Source organism: Lagopus leucura, unplaced genomic scaffold (genome assembly GCF_019238085.1).
Source record: "Lagopus leucura isolate 7727_CA_CO unplaced genomic scaffold, USGS_WTPT01 Super-Scaffold_100157, whole genome shotgun sequence".
NCBI classification, from domain to species: Eukaryota; Metazoa; Chordata; class Aves; order Galliformes; family Phasianidae; genus Lagopus; species Lagopus leucura.
In genome coordinates, this window is record NW_024962334.1 from 4505299 (window position 1) to 4528257 (window position 22959).

Consider the following 22959-nt stretch of genomic DNA (forward strand, 5'->3'; position numbering starts at 1 on the left):
ATGCATAGCAAAGGGCAAAGCAGTAGGAAAAAAAAATATATGTTTTCAGGGATGGCAAGGCATGGTTTTTAAAGAATTGTGTGCAAGACCTCCCTGCAATTGGATTTCTGATACTCGGCATAAATATGTTAGAAGAATGCAGTTGACTCCACTGAGACTTGAATTATTAGTTTAACTAGTGGTTATGAGCCAGCAAAGCTGACCGACCATTAAGCCAATATCTCCATCGCCACATCTTTTTAAGGGATAAGTCCTTTGTCATTGTTTTTTTACCAACTATTTGAACTGGGTTGACCACCCAGAATTGTGTTGGGTGGTTTGCAAGGCATGGCAAGACAGCGTGAGAGAGAGCTTGACTTCTGCTCACTTGCTGATGTAAGTTATGAGATGGAAGTCCTGGCCTCACATAGAGATTCAGATGTGTTGTTACAGATGGGGGTATGTCTTGGCTTCGCCTGTAAGTGGTGCATGGATGTGGAACAGTTCCTTTTAGGGCTACTGAGCATCCTCAACTGATTTCATATGTTTATGAACATATGAGAAATTAAGCCTTTGCTGAAGTATGCATATTTGGTAAAAGGGAAGTTGATTTTGCAAGCACAGATTAGCCCGAGGTACCTAACTTACAAGACAGATGCATTGAAATTGTGTCTAAGTGAACAACAGCAATTATTTCTTAGCTTTTGAAAAAATAGTTATTTGCATATAAATATTTGTGAAAGCTTAAGGCTAATCCAATGGATTCTGCTGTGTGCTTACCCTTCTGTTCACTTCTTTTCTTGGAGGAAACTGGAAGCTTTTTCTTTTAAGCTGGTCTGCTTTTATCAAGACTTATTGGAAAGGGAAGGGATTACAAATTGGAACACAGGGACAAACTTCAGCTATCCCAGCTGCCAAGATTCGGCAGTTCAGGAGCTAAACTACTGGGCTGGTACTTAGTGACTTGTATTTACTTATAGTGCCCACTTACAACCTTGGAACTGATGCCTGTTTAACATCAGACCTCAGAAATGATAAGCTGGGAGACTGGCAACCACTTCTAAGAGAACTTATTAGTTAGCTGCCACCAAAAGTAAACAGTAAAGATATTCTAAACCAGAAAGATAAGTGTAGTGATTTCAGAGTGTTTTTGTAAAGACCCCATGGTTATCTTTCATGTTGGTCACGTGTTCCAAGTTTGATCTTGAAGTGTTTGTAGATTTGCAGGACTTCAGGAAGCATTTGCTATTGATGCTATGTTCCTTGCAGTGTTCTAAGCAGCGCCTTGCTTTTGTACAACCTTTTTTTTTTTTTTTTTAGTGTGTTCTGGAAAGTATTTTTTGTTGTTTCATTCTTGTAAACTATGCAGATGCCTGTATTTCTTGCAACAATGTCTAAACATTGTGCACCAGGCTATTTTAATAAGACTGGGCAACACATGATTTTTTTTGCATCAGCGTCACTGGATTGGTTTAGTTTGGCTGCCGTGAACCACTGAGGCAGATAGGCTAAAACCAGTTTAGTCTGCTTTATTTGATAAGTTATTACATTAAGTTAAAGACTGTTTAAACTAGTTTAAATGTACAAACCTTAAGAGTTTGAGTGCTTACTTTTTATTCATGTAGCTGCTCTATGCACTTTATGATGAAGAAAGATTTTTCCAATATAAACATGTCATAAATCATATTAATATTCCCTCAGTAAAATTGTATAGATGAGTGTGCTAGAAGAACAGAGAACTGTTAAAAGTACATATTTTCTCACACCAAAATGGAAACACACAGCAAATGACATATTGCAGATGGATTTGGTCTAGTGACAATAAGCCCTACTATTTTTGTTGTCAGTGTGGCATCTCTTCAACCACATTCTGTTTCTATTATTGTTTATTTATATTCAGGACAGAGGAAAGTGTTTGACCTCCCATTTGGAAGCTGTCTCTTTCATAGCAATGTGTACGATAATGGATCCTCATTTATTTATGACAACTGTACAATGTGTACATGCAAGGTAAGCCCACAGTGATTTGGTATTGCGTGCTGGTTGTCTGACTTGGCAGTAGCTTGTAAGGCTGTGGAACTATAAGCCTTGATAGGGTTTTGCTTTGGCATCTTGTGTGGTCCTGGAGAGTTGGGTTTGAAGAGTTCTTGCAGTTGTGTAGGAAAGTTTAAAAAGCTACTGAGTGCCTCAGTTTAGACGTGATGCGAAATGAAGTTACACAGATTATATGACCTTCTTTGAGTTTGCATTGCGCTGCAACAAGAGTTAACACACCACGTGGTGAGCTAACACACTGCTGCTAAAGGGAAGTGATTATTGTATGCAGTTGATCTAGTATGACTATGATTATATGTGCTTTTGCACCTATCCAGGGACAAAGTGTTGCCAGATCAGAGTCAACGTTTTGCAGGTAAACAGAGTGCTTCGCAGGCCATAAAAGATTCCATTAATCCAGTAAATTATTTTTTTTCTCTGAGCTGATCTATCCAAAGCAATTGAGCTCTAACTTGCTTGGATGCAATGGCTGAGCAAGCAGAAATGTTTTGATAAGGATGCACAGGAGCAGAAAGACCTAGGTGATGGTTTAATGATCTCCTGTTATCCTTTTACCCAGGATTCAACAGTGATATGTAAGAAGAGGTGCTTGCTTCCTGGAGAATGCAATAAAAACCAAGACCACTGCTGCAAGGAATGTGTCTCCTACATCGCTCCTGAAGAAATGAAAGTGTGCAAGTTTGGCAATAAGATATTCCAGGTACAATTTCAGGTGTGATTTAAGAATAGATGCTGAAACAACATAGGCTTACTGTAAGTTAGTGTTGTGACTTGCTTTTAGGAGAATTCTCACCATCATTTTAGATGATGGAACAGCTCAGAGGCGAAGCACAGCAAAATTTGCCAGCTGTTTATTTTTTTTTATCGGAGTCTCTGCAGATTTTGCTGATATGCAGAAATTAAGACTAGTTCCTCCTTGTTGTGATGTGTGCGTCTCTCCCAGCTTCTGTTTCAGGACAAGTAATGCATTTTTAGTATGAGTTTTTTTATGTTCTGCTTTCCCAAGCAAATGCTGATATTTATGGATAAGATATTTTTGAGAGGTGTGTAGGCTTTATTGGCTGAGGCAGTCTCTTCCACAGCTGAGCAATAGGAGCTGTGCAGAGTTCATCTTGACTGAAAGTTACTCATTGAAATTTCACAGCTCTGCTGAGGACAGCACCTCTGACATCTCATATTGGGATAGCCGTATAATAACAGTTACCTACTGTGCTCTCACTCAATGTTTTCAAATCACAGGGGATACTCTGCAAAACACTTCTCATGTCACTGAGACCCCGCATGTTTTTCCAAGTGGTGCAGTTTTTTTTAACACTGTGTCAGAAAAAGGTTTTGTCACCTTATGGGCCATCTGTGAATTAAGAGCCCCTTGAATCAGATCAAATGTTAAATCCCATGCGAATACTTCGTTTGCTCAGCCAGAATTGCTTCCCATTTTTTCCATCTTTTGTGTACATAGCTGAAGTGTTTATTCTGGAAATTACATGCGAACCTACTGTAGACTGAGACTATACTGGATCTGATTGGAACCTTCACACTGGTACTATTGTGCTTCAAGAACAAGCGCCTGCTTCTTTGGCACCCAGATAAAACAGTCTGCTTCTCATGAAGATTTATTATATTACTAAGCATTATATTGAATAAGAAAAAAATAGAGGCAGTGCATCTATTTCTTGCCCTGTATAAGAAAAGATAGAGCTGGTGTAGCTCAGTTGAAGTTAATGGCCTCACACTAGTAGAACGGGCACAGGTTCACTGGGAGACTGGGCAGTCAGAACTTTCCCTCCTGTGCAAAAATGGCTGTGAAACAAAAATCACGGTAGCTGTGTTCAGTTAGTTGTGAAATATTCTGATACCGTAGCAGATGCTTGGAGAGTGGTCAATAGAAGTGCACCAGAATGCATGCTGCCTCAGAAACATGAGGCGATCTTAACATGGCGGGGACATACAGGACAGTGGAGAGACAGCCTTTAGCTATGCGTGTTGCACTGAGTAAGTTGGACTCCTTGGCACTTTGGATATCGTCTATTTTTCTCTCTGGTCAGGATGTCATGTTGAGGTGGGCACATAATTGTTCACAGCTGTTTGGTTGGACTGCCTGTTCTCTATTCCTGTCAGGTCTATCCTCACCCTTTCTTCACAGAAGTCCAGCAAACAGAAAACATGCACATTTTGGCTCTAAGCAGCCTAGCACAAGACTGTAAGTGGGTGAGACAGAATGTTTTAGGAACCACACTTGGCAAATGAAGCACTATGGAGAAATGAGCCAGGGCAGTTCCACAGACAGTCTTTCCCAAGTAAGTGAGGATAAGACCATATTTTGCTCTGCACCTAATACTTCAAGAGCTGTAGACTCTTACCTGCTATGCATTTGAGGAGTTCAGTCCTGTATCTCTTCTAAACATTTTCAGATGTTTAGCAGATCAAGTCTCTATGAAAGTGCTGTAAGTAATCTAAATTAGAATTCATTATTCAACCATTCCTGCCTTAAGCCAAACTGCTGCATCTGGGAATAAATTCACTATATGCTGACATCTTAATCAAATACTTTCACGTGCAACAACTTAAAGACATCACTCAACCAAATGAATCAGGTTTTTTCTAATTATGTCAGCTTAAATGAAAATCTGTGGGAGGTGTGATCATATCTTAGATTCATACTGAAGAGAAAACAATGCAGATGATCAGGACACTGATGGAAAGAGCCAGTGTGATTTGGTTAGGTTTGGAAAAATAAATGCTGGACCTGGAGGGCTGAAGGAAAGAACACCCCTCTGAATTTGATCTTTGTCTTTAATACAACTGGATGTGGACCTTAAAATAATATAGACAAAACAATGACATAATGCCAACAGGGAAAGTTATCCCTTCTTGTGCAACGATACATTGCTGAAATATCTTCCTGTTGCCACCCCAACTGATAGTAGATCATGTTCCCTCTTGCAGGATGGAGAGATGTGGTCCTCTGTGAACTGCACCATCTGTGCTTGTGTGAAAGGCAAGACAGTGTGTCGCAAGAAGCAGTGCATTCCAGTCAGCAGCTGTCCTCAAGTGAGTTTTTTAAAAGAGCGTGGCTTTCTTCTCTGCTTTTCACCACCATTATGTTTGTCAGTGCTTCTTGGAAGTGTATGCATAGCATTGGGGCACATAGATTGGAAAGTAGAGATTTTTTGGCATATCAATTTAGGCTGGTGCTTTCCAAGTGTGCTATTGCTACTCTGAGTAAGAGCTTCTCGCCTCTGTCTTTGCTCTGCAGACTGTGTTCCTTTTCTCCTCCTTACTTTGTCTCAAGTACCTGGAATACAACATCTCTTTCATTTATAATATGTAGCTTTGTAGAGTGGTGAGATGACTATGTAAGCATACATTTAGCTTGCAGATGTTAAGCACCAAAAGCTTGTACTTCCTTTTCTTAGTGCATATGAGGCTTGAAACTTGGTTAGACAGGCAAATTAAATGAAATAAAAATTTTTCAATCAAACTATGCCACTTTGTCTGAAGTTTCAGCCTGAAAAAAAATTATTTGAATGTCTGAAGTGAACCCAGAGTGTGGTGCAATTGTGCCTTACTTAACTGCCTCAAAAGTTAGCGTATGAAACCTTGAGGTAAAATCAGCTTTTGTTTCTTGGATTTCTGTCACTGACAAATTACTTTGTTTTAATGGCCCAAGCTTTCAGAAGAGGGAGCTCTAAATAGCACCTCATGTAAGGTCAGATCTTTGAACAGAGCTGCAGAAGTGAGAGCCAAGTGGTTAGCATTATACCTTCTCAGTGTTTCCCTCTCTGTCCTGGAAGCCAGTTGGGAAAATATGAGTCACAGACACCTAGGTATAAAATTTTAAATGACAAACTTTAGTTTGTAAAACTTTATATGTGTGAACTTTTGACAGCCAGAAGCTGTGGTAGAATAAAATGCCTGTACCACAGTGCTCCTGTTTCTGCTGTGCCAGTGGTCTGCAGGAGTGATGACCGCATCCTCAGAAGAGCAGACAGTCTTTTCCTGTCACTCTGGTGCTCGCTGCACAGGGTAGTTTTGTTAATAGGTTCATATGAGATACTGCACACAGGAAATAGGAAAAAAAAAGGAGCTCTTCTGGGAGCCAGATGAGGCCCGTGGTGATCAGGCTTCCTTGCTTTTCACAGCATAAGCAGGAGGTGAGAGCTTGAACCCTTCCGGTCTCCTCAAATTCTTTGTTGTTGACCCTGGCACATACTACATCTCATTTATATTTTCCCCATGCAAGATGCATTTCAAACATTCAAGATGTTTCTGAGATCAAATAACTAGTTTGACATAATATAATTCTTAAGTGAAATAAAACACTTCAGCACTACCCTATATGAATTATGGCATTGAGATAATCAACTAAAGTGGCTTCTGTGAATGAATTCACTGTTCATGGACAAGTTAGTGAAAACAGTACTGGGTAAAAATTCATCATCTGCAGTCCTGTGGGACCATAACTGACTGATGTACAAACTGACTGGTGTACCAACCAGCTGATACAGGAACTGTTCCAAGGTTAATGCAAACCCCTTAACTGCACTAAACCTCTGAGCTGATTCTTCAGGCAAGGCTCAGCTCCTCAGGGCTAAAAGATCAGATTATGTTATCCTGAAGAGCCCTTCCCTCTAGCAGCTAACCAGTCACCCTGTTTCCGTTCTTAAAATGGAACCCACACCAAGCTGCATGTGAAACCACCCTCCTCCACAGATACAAGCTATATTTCTGCTCTTTCGATCTAAATTGGAAAGACAAGCAAGAGAAGGAATGTAAACTCCAGAGAGATTTATTTTCCTATTCCAAATGGATACCACCTCAAGTAATTTTAAGGCAAATAATGTATGCTAATGGATGTAAATCTTTCACTTTTCATCTGTGCTACGCTCTTTGATGAGATATACTGTCAGAAATCTATAAACATTAATTAAACACACCATATTATTCAAGATAAAGATATTTTAGTGATTCTGATACTGAAAGCATGGATATCATGAATAGGGTTATGTTGCTGTCTCTGAAAATTGTAGAAGTATGAACTCCATTTTTTTTGTTCTCTCATACCAATATTTCTGGTATAACAGCCTCTATTGGCTGTTGAAGAAGGCTGCTGTGAAGTAAAATGCTGTTTGCTTGCCCCTTAGGGTGTCAGTCTACATCCAGTTATCTCATTAATATTGCATTAGGATACACACAACTGAGTGTAAAAGGATTGAGGATTCACAAAGCAGCTTACGACATTGTTTCTTGACTTAAATGTTTTTTGTTTCTTTATTCCGTTGTTTTTGTGATGGATCATTATTTAATTTATCAACACAGATTTTAGTCAGTTATTTCTTGAAAGGATAAGATTCAAAGTGACGTTTGAGCAGGAGTTTCTAGTACTGTGCCATCATTTGTATTATTCATTCTATTGGTGGCAGGCTGCCATATTTTAAGAGATTGTTACTGCCATTTCTTTTCTTCATAGAGCTAGGCACGTTTTTTCATTCCTTTTATTTTTCTCTTTTTGAAATGTTTAATTCTGTATCAGTAATTATAGGAAGCTTTTTTCTTAGCTTCTTTTATCTGCAGCAGGGGCAGTATATATCTTGCAAATTCAATTGCTCCTGTCATAGCTATAGTAAAATCAGTCCTCCTTGGGCTTCTAGTGAGCCCTGTTAAGTTGTGGTTCCTGTTTCTGGCTTTCTGGCAGTCGGTTTTATGTTGATATTTCCTCTCAGTTACCTCGAGCATCAGCCTGCAAGGTGTGGTGCATGCTAGACCCCATTCAACACTGTTAAGCATGTGTCCAGTCTTACTGAAGGTTTTCCATGTCTTCTTAAACACGTGCTTAAACGCCATGCAGAAATGGAGTAATCTCAACACTTGGCAAGACTGAATTTCAGACATCCATTAGACCTTTTCTTACCTAATTTGTTATTCACTTGCCTTAGCCCTGCTCCAGCCTCCTGCTTTCCTTTTGCCATCTTCCTGCTATTATCCATGATTATCTATTTCCTCTTTGCCTCTTTTCCTTATGCCTTTGCATTCCCCACTAATAATGCCTGCTTGTGGAAATGGTCACTGGTCATGGAGGTCTTTTTGTACTCATGGAGGAGAGGCTGTTGAATTTTACAGCACACAACCTTTCCTGATGTCCAGAGCTCAAAAGTTAATAGAATTAAATTCATGGCATGTGAAGATATTTTCAGAGTTTGATTTTGAGGGTAAATTTTGAACCCATGAACTTGAAGAGAGTTGAAAATTTATTCAGAACATGTTCTCCCATCTTTAACACAGACAGCATTTAATGTTATACACATCTGTTATTATTACAAACAAAAAGTTGCTGTTTTTACTCTGGTGCCAAATGAGGCACAAAAAAACAACAGCTGTTGCTATTGCACAACCAAACAGCCCCCTCAATTAGTCCTGACTTAGAAAAAAATCCAAAACCTCAGACATAAAATTGAAAACCTCATAAAAAAGAAGAAAAATCCCAGAAAACAAATAGACTCAAATGTGGTCTGCTTATAAATATTCATAGGGAAAAATGGGATCACATCACTTAGCCCACTCCTAAGGGAACCCTCAATGCTAACGAACTCTTGCAGCACATGTTAGCAATAATGGGTTTCCTTATTCTACAAGACAAAAACACGATCTCAGGCCAACATGGTGGCTCAAGTAACCAGCCTCAGCAGGCTGCCTTGGAGATTCCAATTTCACTTGAATTTTTGCCACTTCCAGCTTGGCTGATGATTTCAACTCTTTTATTGAAACAGAGGTAAGGCTACGGTGTGCAGCGTGTGGTGTTCAGCTGCATGTCTTCCTTTTGTACAAATAAAAGCTGCCCAGCTCTGTACTTCTGTGCAGTTTCACTGGTTCTTTCTTAAAAGGGTTTTGTACTAGCAGGTGCTTGATAGGTCTTCTCATTGCAGCCTGGTCCTCAGTAGTTTTCTTTGTTCTGGGACCTGGTGGCCACACAAATGTCTAAGCATTGCCCACACACCAGTGAAACTCAAATCCATTTCATTTCTCAACTCCAGAACATGCCTAAAATCCATTCTTTCCATGCGCAGTTGCACATTCAAGAACAAGCTTACGCTGAACTTTTATTCCCTGATGATGACGATGAGCTCTCATCTCCTGGTTGAGCTCATTTCTCCCCGTGCACAATGTCAAACCTTGGCAGCGTTTTTGGCAGAAAGCAATCTAGGTAGCAATACGGCTTGCATCTGTCTCCACATGGACCTGCCACCCTGTCCTTGTGAGCGTTTCTCTACTGCTGAGAGTGTTTGGAGCAAACGATATTGCAGCTCCATTTGTTCCCTCTTACTGGCCGCTCCTTGCTTGCCTGCTTGGTGGAGAACAAGACCACTGGTCACACAAGGGGGACTTTCTATGTTCAACTACAGTTCTACTATTGGACTGAAGTGTTGGTGCCGGGGAACAGCACAACTCCATATGCCTCTTCCTTCCCCTTACAAGAATGTGGGTGAGCTCCAATATCACCATTAGTTCTGTTACAACCCCTGCCAGGTTCTGCTTGGAAAAACATATCATTCAGTCTGAAATTTTCCAGGCCTATCCTCTGACTTGATGGTAAGCTTTTGGGAATTTAAGTAAAATCAGAGAGAGCATCTTTTAATTTGAGGATAAGTGAAAAAGAGAATGAATTTATGTACAAAGAAGCGCGATTCCTACTTCTAGCCAACCTTGTGTAAGACACAACTATAAATAAAACTGTCATGGGCAAAGAGGTGAGTAAATACTTCAGACTTTCATCCATGATCCTGTGATTAGACCAGATTTTTTATTTTTAGATGTTGCGTGTCTTTGGATGTATGCCCATTTACTTCCTCAGGCAATTTGGTCTGAGATTGGTAATACAATCTGGTAAGAGGTACCGTGGGATTTAGCCGTGAAAGAAATCTGGCCAAACTGGTATCTAGTCGTTCCTCCTTCCTTCCTTCATTTCTGTAGAAAAACGAATGATCTGAGGGCATGGGAGAGTGTTGGGGTGTGGAGGGCTGCAGATTGCATAAGTGTCCATAGGTACATTAGGAAATATATGTGTTTTGGAAGGTGGGAAAAGGTGGTGATCTTGGTAAGTAAACAATTAGTCTGCTTTTAGATATCTGTGAATACGTGAGCCCAAAGTTCTCTCACACTCTCTAAAGAGAAAACTGCTAACAGAGAAGTCTTTTAGTATTACATTTCTAATAAGACTGCCAGGAAGCTTTTTGAATAGTTCTGTCTGTTTTTAGCACCTGATATTTGAAGCTGTAACCAGGGCATTGAGTTCAAACACAACTTAAACTATTTTCAAAAGCTTATCCAGCCTTACAAAATAACACAGTCATTGCTCCAAAAACTCTTTCATTAAATCAGCCTGTCTTTCTCCCAATTAGGGTAAAATCCTGAACAGAAAAGGATGCTGTCCTATTTGCACTGAAAGTAAGTTCGTTCTTCACATTTTTAAAATTCTTTTCTATTATTTGAAAGAAAATAAATATAGTGGAAATGTTTGCTTTCTGCCTTCTTTTTATAGATCTTCTTTTTAAAGGGCAGGTGACTCTTTCTGGCTACAGTTTGTTTCCTATAAATCTATGAATTTTAAATAAAATGCCCGAAAAAAGGAATCTATTTCTTTTTCTTTTTTTTTTTTCCCCCAAGTGTCACTATTTGTGCTAAATCTGAGGCGTTGCTCTTTGAAGGACATACTTGGCCTGTGAAATTTGTGTGTAATTAAATAAGCAATGTTTACAGAGTTGTACTTTTTAGGACTGGGTGACTTTTATATCTGTAAATAAACAACCCCACTCTGCAAGAGAGGGGAAGCAATCAAAGTGCACATATAATTCAATAGTTTTGCATAACTGCAATGGAAAGTGCAGTAGGAAGCTGTTCCTAGTGTTGTAGGAATCTGTGTGATGTTTATCTCAACCATCACCTTTTTTTATTCTTTTACTCTTCACTTCAGGAATGACTATCTTCCCATATCCCTTGCAATCTTTCCTAGCTAGCAAATCCTACTTGCACAAATATTTACCCTTAAGATTATCCTATTTAAATCGACATGGAGACCTGTCTTCACTGAAGTTATCAGGATACAATCATATATTTCTTTCAGGATGTATTTAAGTATTTTACTAAACAGGAACTGAATGTTAAAGTGGGGCTCTATGATTTAGGAACAGGTTTATTTTTAAACAATGTTTCCTATTCTTTTGTCTAAAGTCAAATTGTTTTTACTGATCTACTCATTTCTGGATAGAACATAAAGCAGACAAATTCTGTAAACTTACTACTTTTTTCCACACTGTTCTGAATATGTAACTTGTAATAAATCTAGTTTTGGATTCTTCAGTATCAAAATGAAGTGAAATACAAATGTCGAACTCAAACGGGCTTGAAATAAAGAATACCAAGAAGAAGGAGAAATGAAAAATTGAACTGACTAGCAGCTGAATTTATGTATGCTCAGTTTCAAGGGTGAAGACATTTCCCTATCGTTCTGCTTGAACGTGACATATTATTAGTGTCATGAATTTATTGAGCGCTGTCTTGTCTGCTCTTACAGTTCAGTCTCATTTAGCCTTTCTGATGTGCTCTTTTGTAATATGAGCAGTTTACTGTTAGAGGGAGGTAAATAGTGGGGCCATCCATTCCCTCAAAGTGCTGAAGGTCCTCTGTTGTAAGTGGTTATGAAGAAGGCATTTCCTTCTAGCAGAAATCCTGTTGGACAGTGATAACTTGTGACAGCTGTTTCATGGGGGAAGCAAGCAAAAAATATATTTGTTTAAAGTAAAAATACCTCATATAGGAGCCAGATGACCTTAGGCTCAGAACTTCTTGATGATATAAGAGAACGGTCATGACTTTAAAACATGAAATTAAGGGGAGAGTATCAGCAGCCAGCAGACTATGTTACATTTACATTCCTGTTATGAATGAAGTGGCAGATGCTTGATCTTACTTAAAAAGCAGTCATTATTTTTTTTTTTTCCCACTAAAAAGTGTGCAGAGAGAACTCTAGGGATACCACGGGAATACCATGGACTCTGATTCAGCAGCCATTAGAGCATCTCCCCCAATTCAAATGCATTGGTCCACTGTGTGAGGAAGCAGTAAATCTTCCTGAAATCTGGAAAGTCTCTAGTACAAAGAAATTGACAAGTCCAGTTATTTTGTGAGTTTTTGACAGTTGAAGGTCTGCAGCCAGCCTCCTCCTTCAGCACCAGACTGAGACTGTAATATTCAGCCAGGGGTTTTGAACTACCAGGAATGGAGACACCACAACCTTTCTGGGTAGCCTTCTTCAAAGTTTGCTTCATCTCATGGTAAAATTTTATTCTTTATGTCAAGCTGGAATCTCCCTTATTCCAAATTATTCCTGCTGCTTCTTGTCCTTCTGCTGTGCAGCTCCATTAAGAGCTTGGCTCCATCTTCTCAGTAATCTATGTGCAGGTACCATCAGATTGCTCTTGGTTCTCCCAAAGCTTTCAGGCTAAACAACCCTGTTCTCTTAGCCTCTCCTTATGGGTCTACATTGCACTGGCTCTGTGTATGACTGGGAGGCAAACTGACTGTCCTGTAGTGGTATGTTCCTCTGTTGCACGTGAAATGGATTATTTTTTGGAGAGGTGTCTCACTTAGCACATTTAGCATTTGGAGGAGGATGAATGCTGATCTGATTCTAAGGCTTTATGATTAAAAGTAATTCCAAGCTTTTATTAGTTAATGTAATTAACTAATAATTAAATTAGTTAATGTAATCAAAGACTTTAAATACCTGCTCTCATACAGCACCAGTAGCCATTAGCATTCTAACAGCAGCCATTTGCTAGGAATTAATTCCATCTTTGCGCTAGAAGTGCTGTAAATCTCATCATAGCATTTTGACAGGTAAAATCGTAAGTGTTTCAGTGACGATCACAATCGCAGTCCAGTTGTTAGAAACTTTGCCAATTCAACCTATTCCTGATAAGATGCAGATGCAAAGCCCTTTCCCTCACCCACCCACTCGTACTGATCCTCTCTCCACATGTTAACACACCAGACATATTTGTTGGTCCAGAAGATATTAATTTTCCAAAGTAAAAACAACATAGGAGGTACGAGAACATACTGTACACAGGAGAGCTCTGAGTACAGTTTAAATGCAGCCAATTTCTACGAAGTGGGTCAAAAACAGAAACGTTGTTAAAGGAGACATTTTAAACTGTAAAAAAAATAATAATAATAATAAGAAAAAAATCAAAGGGTTATTTTTCAAAGCAGTTTGTTGCAGAGAGAAAAAGTACCTTGTCTCCTAACGGACTAGGGAGTCCCTTTTGTCTACTGTTGCTGAAGTTAACTGTGGTTGGTTTTGGCATGTTGCTCTTCAAGCTCCATGGCTGGTGTACAGTTATCACTAATTAAACACAGTGGTCATACCAGTGGAAAATTCAACAGTTTAGTTTATTCTGCTGTAAAAATGTAATGAAATGTACTCTTTTGGACTTGATTTAGAAAAATCACCACTGACGTCAATTCCATAAATTAGTAATCCTGTGTTAGAGCAAGGTCATTTTCATATTAAAAAAAGAAAACACTAAGCCTTAATTCAAATAATATTAACAGACTGCTCTCAGAGCAAGCTGGGAATTTGCAGTGGAGGCTAAATCTTTGTTCTTGACATAGAAGAATTGATAGCCTTTGCTGAAATTACAGCATGCAGTAATGCTTCCTGCTGTGACTGTGCAGATATATTTTAATCATTATCAATATCTCTAACACAGTCATACCTAAGTCATTGTTAGGTCTTGTGGACAAGGATTTTTTCAAAGAGTACCACAGTCATCTAGGTTTAGTAGGATGTATGATTAATTTTGTAGTAAAGACCTTCTTTTTTTCGGGGGGGGGGGAGGCAAAAACTTTTGTTCACCAATCATTCAGCATCTTTGTAAATTGACATATAGCACTGAGCCAAACTTAAGGCATTTGGATCCAGCCAACCAGCCTTAGGACTAAAAGGTTGGTACTTTCACCTGCTCCTGTATGCAGATCCTTTATATTTGTATTTATAGAAATATTAAAAAATGGATGACTCTTCAAAACAACAGCAAAAGATAAAAGAAAAAAAGAAAAAAGATAGTGTTATGCTTTGTAGGTACCTATGACAGCAGCAATCAGGACTAAAGGATCACAAACAAGTCTGATGTTCCTGTTTCCTGTTATTTCCTTGCCATAGAGAAATACATCAACAGAAAAAACTTCAATTGCTTATTCATACTGGAATGCTGTACATGACTTAGCTCCTCAGTCATTTCAGCTGTGATGGCCTACTGTATAAATATGTATTTGAACAAATTGGAATAGATATTTTATTTATGAAATAGGCCATAAAGACTCCTGTGGAGTTTTTTGACACCACACCTTGTAATGTGTATTATATCAAGCTGCACTATGCAACAGTTATGAGGAAAGTACTCTAAGGCTATGCATTTTTTAAAGAAAAGCTAATGAAATTCTATTATGTGTGTTCTGCAGCTAACTTTCAGAAGTTAATAATGTGTTCTGTTTGATTTAGGGCTTAATTCAGCATATGGACTAATTGCATTCAAAGTTTCATTTCATTTTTAAAAAGCTGGGATCTTTTTTGAATTATAGATGTGCAACCAGAACACTCTTACGCTGGTAAACTTCTATTTTTTCCTCCTTCTCCGCACTCAGAAGATGTCCAAAACAATTTTAGTTATAATTTAAAGTGTATTTTTCTTGGCCACTCTTAACTAGCTACAAGCCCAGAAGAGTGTGACCAGACATCTGGACATCTTGGACTTCAATTGACTGCTCTGATGTCCTGAAAAAATAAAACATGCTATTCCATGAGCACCAGAGCTAACAGCCCGGTTTCCTATGGATTTGTGTCCCATTTCCTTTATACCCTAACAAATAATAAACCGAGCTAGAGACAATATATCCTGTGGCTGTTCTGGAGCTAAAAATGTGCTAATTGGCCAGCCAATATGCTCATGCTCTTTGGCCGGTCAGGATGTGTGTGCTGACTGTCTGTCTGGCCTCAACTAAACAGTCTATATATAATTCAGCTTTTTCATAAAGGCCATATACCACCTTGGGGGTAGGGGCATTAGCCTGAAGGCACGTAGGTACTTTTTGGCAACCTGTTGTTTCTGTAGGTGATTCTTAACTTTACTCAGCGTACTATTTGCTTGAACTTGAGCATCTCTTTGTTAAATTTGTTTTAAATTGCCCAAAACCGGTTGTGATTTCATTAACTTTCTTTCCTCCTTAAACAGTATGTTAAACCTCGAGGAATGCTAAAATGTTCTTTTCCCTGCTGTTTCTTTTTCAGCTTCTTTTTTTGTGTTTTTTTTTTTTTTCTGTACAGATAAATGTGTTTTCAAACCCTGTGCTGCTTGCCTACAATTACCTTCCCAGTTAGTTACCTTTCCTAATGAAAGTCAGTATTTCATTTGAATTGGGTGCATGATTTGTAACATGCAAGGAGAGCTGGCCAAGAGTTCCACAATATTCACTTTAGCACCTAAATGCTATTATTACGAGTTTGCAAGAAAGCTATAGATCCTTAGGTTGGGACTAGGCAAACTGTGTGAGTTACACAGACCATCAAATGTAAGAGCATTTTGCTGTTTTAAAAAAAAGAAAAAACAAATGTGAAAACTGTCTTGTTCCAGAAGTTTATACGAAAGCCAGGAGTTTTGAAAATTGATTTGGGCACCGAAATGTGGGATTTCCAAAAGGCATTTACAGGTGTTTGCAGCCAGCTTCTAATAGCATTTAATCAGAGTTGAGTGCCTTAACTGCGTCAGGTGCTTGGGAAATCACAGCTCTTTGTGCATAGCTCTGTGGTGCTTTTAAAAATCTATGTCTTTCCGGGAAAGGAACGTGGATATATTTGCCTTCATATAAATGTGCATGTGTAAATGGGCAGAAGATACTGAAGTTGAGAAATGCAAGGTTTAACACAAGCAAGAGATGGTAGTTTTTCAGGCACTGTGCCAAAGGATGTTGTGGATGCTAAAAATGGTTCTGGGTCAAAAAGAGAGTGGACAAATTCATGGAAAAGAAGTCTATCAAAGGCTACTAAATAAAGACAAACCCTGTCTAGCTCAGAAAGTCCCTAAGCTGGAAATAGTTGGGGGCTAACAGAGTCTTAGGAGGAGCATCTTATTTTATTGGCCTTTTCTAACTGTGCCCTAGATAACTGAGAGAGACAAGGAGTGTCTGCAATAAGCTGGTAAGAAGTTATTGTAGGGAAAAGGATCTGCATCCACAACTCTGTGCTTCAGTAGCTCAAGTCACACTCCTGTGTTGGGGAGCACAGATTTGGCAATGCAGTGATACTCTCCATCCGCTCCATCTCATCTCAACAGAGAAGAATTTCACACATGACACAAACTAGAGAACAAGTGTTTCCAATAGATTTCAAAACCAGCCATGCATAAAGGGCTTTTTTTATTTCCAGAAGAAAACAAAAGACAATAATAAAAGAACAGAAACGAAGAAATCGTAAAACATGATGTGATTGAAACTCTCTCAAAAGGTGGACAACTCAAAACCTAAAAATTGGTGGGATGCTTTTATGTTGCCTGCCTTTTGCCCTCTTGTTGCACCCTGTGTTTAGGTTTCTTTCAAGGCCAGACAGTTCTTCTTATGTTCAGTGCCTGAGTTATCTCACACACTCTTGCAGGGTGTGGGTTTATTTTTTAAGACACCCAGAATTTTTGTAATCCTTTCAAGAATGTTTTATACAGTGATATCAGAGAATCAATTATTCGGGCTGTTTTTAGGTAGATTTTCCTTCCCCCACTTCCTTGGTTATTAAAGAAAAAAGCGATGTTTGGATCAGGCATACAGCTATCCAATCCAAAATACATTCTTTTTTATTTTAACTGCACTGTATCAAGTTGACATATGACGTGCCACGATGTAACATAACATAAAACAACATTACTCTGCATAACACATTAGAAATTAAAAATAAATATTTCCTTTGGATCCCATTGGTACTATCAATTTTACTTGCACATCTCTGAATTACATTTGTTCCTCTCTCGTTTTTGCCTTTTAGCTACTTCCATAGGTGAAGAACTTGCCCTCTCTCCCCCAACATGTGGGATAGTAACGTGTATAACATCTCTACATTCTTAGCATCTAAAAATGCAGTCAAAAAACAGTTCTCATTGCTGAAATCTTCACTGGTGCTCGGGCTCATTTTCTGTTGATAGTTTCCTTGTTTTTAGAAAAGTTTTCATTATATTTAAAGAAAAAACCTGGAAAAATGAAATAGAATCTGAGCAGGTAATAAAATGAATCTTAATATTCATCATGCAGTATAATTGCATGAATACATAAGGATATCAGAAAACTTATTTGTATGATTTAGTGGCAGTAAAGTCAGACGTTCTCTGTATAAAACCATGATATTTTTTTCCTGTTGGTGAAAAGCACGCTGGTGATTAAAAACTCTATTGTTCCCTTCATTTGAAGTTTGCAAAAAATACTCATGGATAACTGTCACGTAATCATTTTATGGACTTTGGAAAGCAGTTACTGATATCCTTATTGTTGGCAATGGGAGGAGATTCACGAAAGTGCATGTTTCTTAAAAGCACACTCAGGCATCTTGGTTTTCTGGCACTGCTTCAAGTCCTTGGGCCCTGACTTCCATAGCTGTTGATCAAACGTGATTATCAGTGACCTGGATGAAGGGATAGAGTGCATCCTCAGCAAGTTTTCCTGATGCTATGAAGCTGGGAGGAATGGCTGATGCACCAGATGGCTGTGCTGCCATTCAGAGAGACCTGCTGAAGAGAAACAGGCTGAAGAAGTTGGGCAGAGGGGTTCTACGAGGCCAAGTGTGGAGTCCTTCACCAGGGGAGGAATAACTGCATTCATCAGTACAGGTTAGGGGCTGACCTGCAGGAAAGAAGCTTTGAAGGGAAGGATCTAGGTGTCCTCGTGGACAACAGGTTGGCTATGAGCCAGCAGTGTGCCCTGGTGGCCAAGAAAGCCAATGGTATCCTGGGGTGCATTAAAAAAAGCGTGGCCAGCAGTTTGAGGCTGGTGACCCTCCCTCTCTGCTCTGCATGGTGGGGCCATATTTGGAGGATCTGCTGAGAGCTGGAACTGTTCAGCCTGGAGAAATGAAGGCCGAGGGGAGATCTTATCAATGCTTATAAGTATCTAAAGGCAGGGAGACAAGTGAGGCTGGGCTCTTTTCAGTGGTGTCAGTGACAGGACAAGGGGCAACAGGCACAAAGTGGAACAGAGGAACTTCCATATGAATATGAGGAAAACCTTCACTTTGTGGGTGACAGAGCACTAGAACAAACTGCCTAGAGAATGTTGTTGAGTCTCCTCTTGTGGAGATGTTCAAAACCTACCTTGGATTGCGCTTTCCTGTGCAACCTACTTTTTGGAATTTGCTTTAGCAGGAGATTTGGACTAGGTGATCTCCAGAGATTCCTTTTAACCTCTGTGATTCTGTGATCCTGTGATTTTGAATTCAAGTGGACTTGTCAACATAATGTGCTTGAGAAATCACAACTTCTGGTCCCTGGTTATGAAACATAGTAAAGAGGCATACTAATGATGCCAAGGATGGCTTAACTGAAGACTTAATGAAAAAAAAGAATGGATGTGGCAAGTTAGGTGTCCATTACAAATGTTACCCAGGCACTGCTTCTGTGATGGTATTGCACTGTGCAGTGGGGAAGAGTGGGGTTAGGCTTTTAAGACCTTGCAGTAAGGGTCATTAAGAGCTGCAGGAGCTAGTGGTGGGATTCATGTTACTCCTGCTCTATGAAAACAGGGTATATGTGTATCAGAAATAATGTAGGTATGGGTGATTCTGCATTACAGCTGGAAAAAGGAAAGATAACGTTTCCTGGGGCCCCCTTCATCCATATCTTCTATACATATCCCTGCAGAGCCTTTAACTGAAGCTAGTGAAAACATCAGAAACAACACAGCTGCTTTAGCACAGCACTGTGCCTAGGCTAAATAGGCTGACTGAGAAAAGTATATTGCTTAGTCAGAACTACATTACACTCCATCATAGAAATTCTGTGTCTCTTCTCCATAACGTGCTTCCTTCTTTCTTTGTAGGCTTGAATTTTCCCTTTTTGTTTTAGCTGCCTTTTCAGAGAAGACACTGTACGATAATTTTTTTCAGCTAAGAAATAGCATTCTCTGTCATTCTCCATTCCCCTAGGCTGTTGGCTTTTGTTTTGTTTTGTTTTTTGATTGATGCTGTTCTCAGCTGTCTGATTACTGAGTCACATTTTCTTACTGTATCAAGCTGTCCCCCTAAAACAGGCATCATCTTTCAATAGCAGCCTAAGCCCATGAGTATTCAGCTGGCAGCAGCAGTGTACATTTCTCTGTCCTGAGATTCCTTCTTCCAGGAACAGCGGCAGTGAGATGTGGTTAGGACCTATTGTTATACCCAAAGGCTGAAATGCAAATTGCTGCTCTCCTCAACTGCTAAGCGATTCAATCAATTGCTGGATAACTGCAGGGTAACTCAGAATTGTTGACACGAGTGTGGACAAGTTCTGCCTTTAAGAACTGTGACTTCTCTTGACCAGCATAGAACTGCAAGCATCAATAAGACATCTCCCTCTAATTGTAAAAATGCACATAACTAGCAGAGACACTGTGCCCTTAGATAGTCATTGCGTCATGCTATTCATGTACTGCTGGCTTTTGTTGTGAGAACAATAACCACTAAGAGTCAGTTTTGTATAAATAACATGTGACAGTTTGTAGTATTAAAAAAGTATGTGTGTAGTAAACGCTGATCGCATTTCCTCAGTGATACTTCAGCAACTTAATAGTGCTACTAGAGAAGATTTAGAAAAAATATAAATATACCTATTTTATATATTTATACACGTGCCTATGTAAAATATGGACAGAGCTGGGTCCTGCTTAAGTGGCTTGATGGCTTTTAACTTTGAAGAATCCCTCTTGCCTAACCTGGGACATTCAAACTAAACCTCAGAAATACACAGGTGATATTTTGAAATCTACTTCTGTGATTGGATTAGGGTTTGCTCCCACACAAAACTTAAGGGTGAAAGTTCATTCTGGGTGAATTTGACTGAAAGGAATGCCTCCAGCTAAGCTCTCAGAGCAGATAGCAGAACGATACAGGCTCCTTCAGAGAGCATCTTCCGACGTATTAAAGTAGATGTCTAAAACCAGTGAGATGAGAGACTTTCTAGTTGTGTTTGTTTCTCTCTGTCAGTAAGAAAGAAGCTGGGTGATTGGGTCAGAGTAGACACCTCATGCTTGGAAAGCTGGAATGAAGTTGGAAGGTTCCCATCACACATGTCCAGGGATACAAGGGCTCTGCAAGACCCTGGGCTCTGCCTGCTCTGATACTGTGAATGAGACTTGCATTTTTTGTCAATGAAACTGAACAGTCTCCCAAGGCATTGTAACAACCTCAGCTGTCCAGGTGGCACATTATGCTTAAAGGACTAAATCAGAGGTTGGAAGATTTGTCTTTGGTTCCAATCTACAGGTTAATCTTCTCATGTTGACCTAAGGATTGATTGGCATTTGGTTTTCACTTGCTTTGGGAAAGATTTCTGCTAAAACTGTGAGGCTTATACTTTTCAGATAAATGTATCCCTATTGGTCCTCAGAAAAATCTGCCCTGTAGGGCAACAAGATTACTTGAGAGCAGCATCCGTTAAGTTCTTATCAACTGTTTTTTTCAAGCTTTGATTGATCCTGATATAGCACTTTTGTTTCTCACTCACCTGCAGAGCCTGGAGTTTGCACTGTGTTTGGAGACCCTCACTACAACACTTTTGATGGACGGACATTTAACTTTCAGGGAACATGTCAGTACGTTTTGACGAAAGACTGCTCCTCCTCTGCCTCGCCCTTCCAGGTGCTGGTGAAAAACGATGCCCGTCGGACCCGTTCTTTCTCCTGGACAAAGTCAGTGGACCTTGTGTTGGGCAGAAGCACCATCAGCCTCCAGCAGCACCTCACAGTGAAGTGGAATGGGACCCGTATCTCACTACCCTGCGAGACACCACAGTTTCAGATCGATTTGGATGGTTATTTGCTGAAAGTGACAACCAAAGCAGGTAGGGCAACTGTGTGTGTGTCTTCTAGAAAAACTTCTCAAATGCAACAAGAACAGAAATTGGTATAAAACCGTAACAATGGCAATAAATATATTAATTAGAGATCTGAGTATCCCAAGTACTTGACAATTCTTTCAAAACTCTTTCAGCCTACAAGCAGACAGAAATGCAGCTGTGAGTGAAGCCTCTGCAGAACACTTCCTAGACTATATTTCATTCTGCAGTTGACAATTAGCCACCTGCATGGATAATTGGATTCCAATTGGATTTTCACTTCCAGTAACTAGAGTGGTTTGTTCAGTGTAATCATTTAAAGAAGACTTGGGTACTGAACTTGAAGTTTTACTGCTTAATTTTGTGGATGACACTAAATTAAGTGGAGCTGTTGAATTGCTCAAGAGCAGAGAGGCCTTGTTGAGAGATCTTGAATAGTGTGAGGGCTGGGCAGTCTCCAAGTGCATGAAACTGTACAAGAGTTAGAGCCAAATTCTGCTCCTGGGGTGCGGCAGCCCAGGACAGAAGTACAGATTTGGGGACAAGAGGCAGGAGAGCCCCTCCATGGAGAGGGATCTGGGGGTTCTGGATGACAGCAAGTTGAATCCGAGTCAGCAGTGTGCCTGGCAGCTCAAAGGGCCAACCATACCCGGAAGTGGGGCATCAGGGCTGAGCAGTGGTGCATCACACTGGCAGCTGGGCAAAAGAAGGGCTTGTCCCTCTGTGCTGTGTGGCCTCATCCTGAGCATTGCATGTAGTTTGGGCACCGCCGTCTAAGAAGTACATAAAACTGTTAAAGAACATCCAAAGGAGGGCTATGAAGATTGGGAAGGGTCTGGAGGGCAAAGTGTGTGACAGGTGACTGAGGTCCCTGTGTTTGCTCAGCCCAGAGCAGAGGAGCTGAGGGGAGGCCCGATGGCGGCTGCAGCTCCTCACAGGGAGCGGAGGGCAGCGCTGAGCTCTGCTCTGTGTGACAGCGACAGGGCTGAGAGAAAGGCATGGAGCTGTGCCAGGGCAGGATCAGGCTGGAGGTTAGGAACAGGTTTTTCACCGTGACCAGTGGTCATAGCACCAGGCTGCTGGAATTGGATTCAGTGATCCTTGTGACTCTCCTAACTTGGGATATTTTGTGATTCTGTGGTTCTCTAATACTTACAGCTAAGAGCAGGGATGTAATCAGTCCTTTAACATTCATTTTTTTCTACATATGCAGCAACATACCTTGCAGTTTAAGTGGGAGATACGTGGAAAATCATAGTTACTAATGGTTGGATTTGGTTTAAGTTGTCAAATTATGGAAACATTTCACTGAGGCTACCCACTAAAATAGACATCCTGGTTTGAAAACCAAGGCTTAATTTGCTGTTTAATGCCATTGTTCTGTGCTTGCTTTGTGTTTGGGTAAGAGCCTCTCCAAGTGGAACAAACTTCACAGCCTCAGAAGCAAAAGGAAATGAGAAACCTCGAGAATCTGGCACATTTTTTTGTTGTAGAAAAAGGAGGGAAGATAGCAGATTCTCAAGTCCTTAGAGACCTAAAGAACACATTTATTGTCAAAATTCTAAACCAGAGGACTTACATTTGTTTTGATAAACTATTTTGAGCTATAGTACGCTCGCATAGATAAATACTGAGTGGAAGCTAAGAATTTCCTCATTAGCATGTGTTAGGTAGCGCTGTAGTCCTGGGAGATTTCACTTAAACAGTGAAGTACTGTTTCAGTGAGAATACTATTTACTGTTAATTCAATTAAATGCCATGTGCAAACAGTGAAACCAGTCTTTCTTATGGAGTGGTATGGTCCCAA

The 22959-nt window shown here is 39.9% G+C and overlaps 1 protein-coding gene across 1 annotated transcript in view; it reads left to right on the plus strand.

Annotated features, from left to right (window-relative positions):
* Positions 1-22959, plus strand: part of BMPER (BMP binding endothelial regulator) — a 146061-nt gene that overhangs the window by 73986 nt on the left and 49116 nt on the right. The window contains 5 exon segments of the mRNA XM_042888263.1: positions 1880-1989; positions 2594-2734; positions 4981-5085; positions 10431-10476; positions 20829-21158. Coding sequence (XP_042744197.1) covers positions 1880-1989; positions 2594-2734; positions 4981-5085; positions 10431-10476; positions 20829-21158 — 732 coding nt within the window.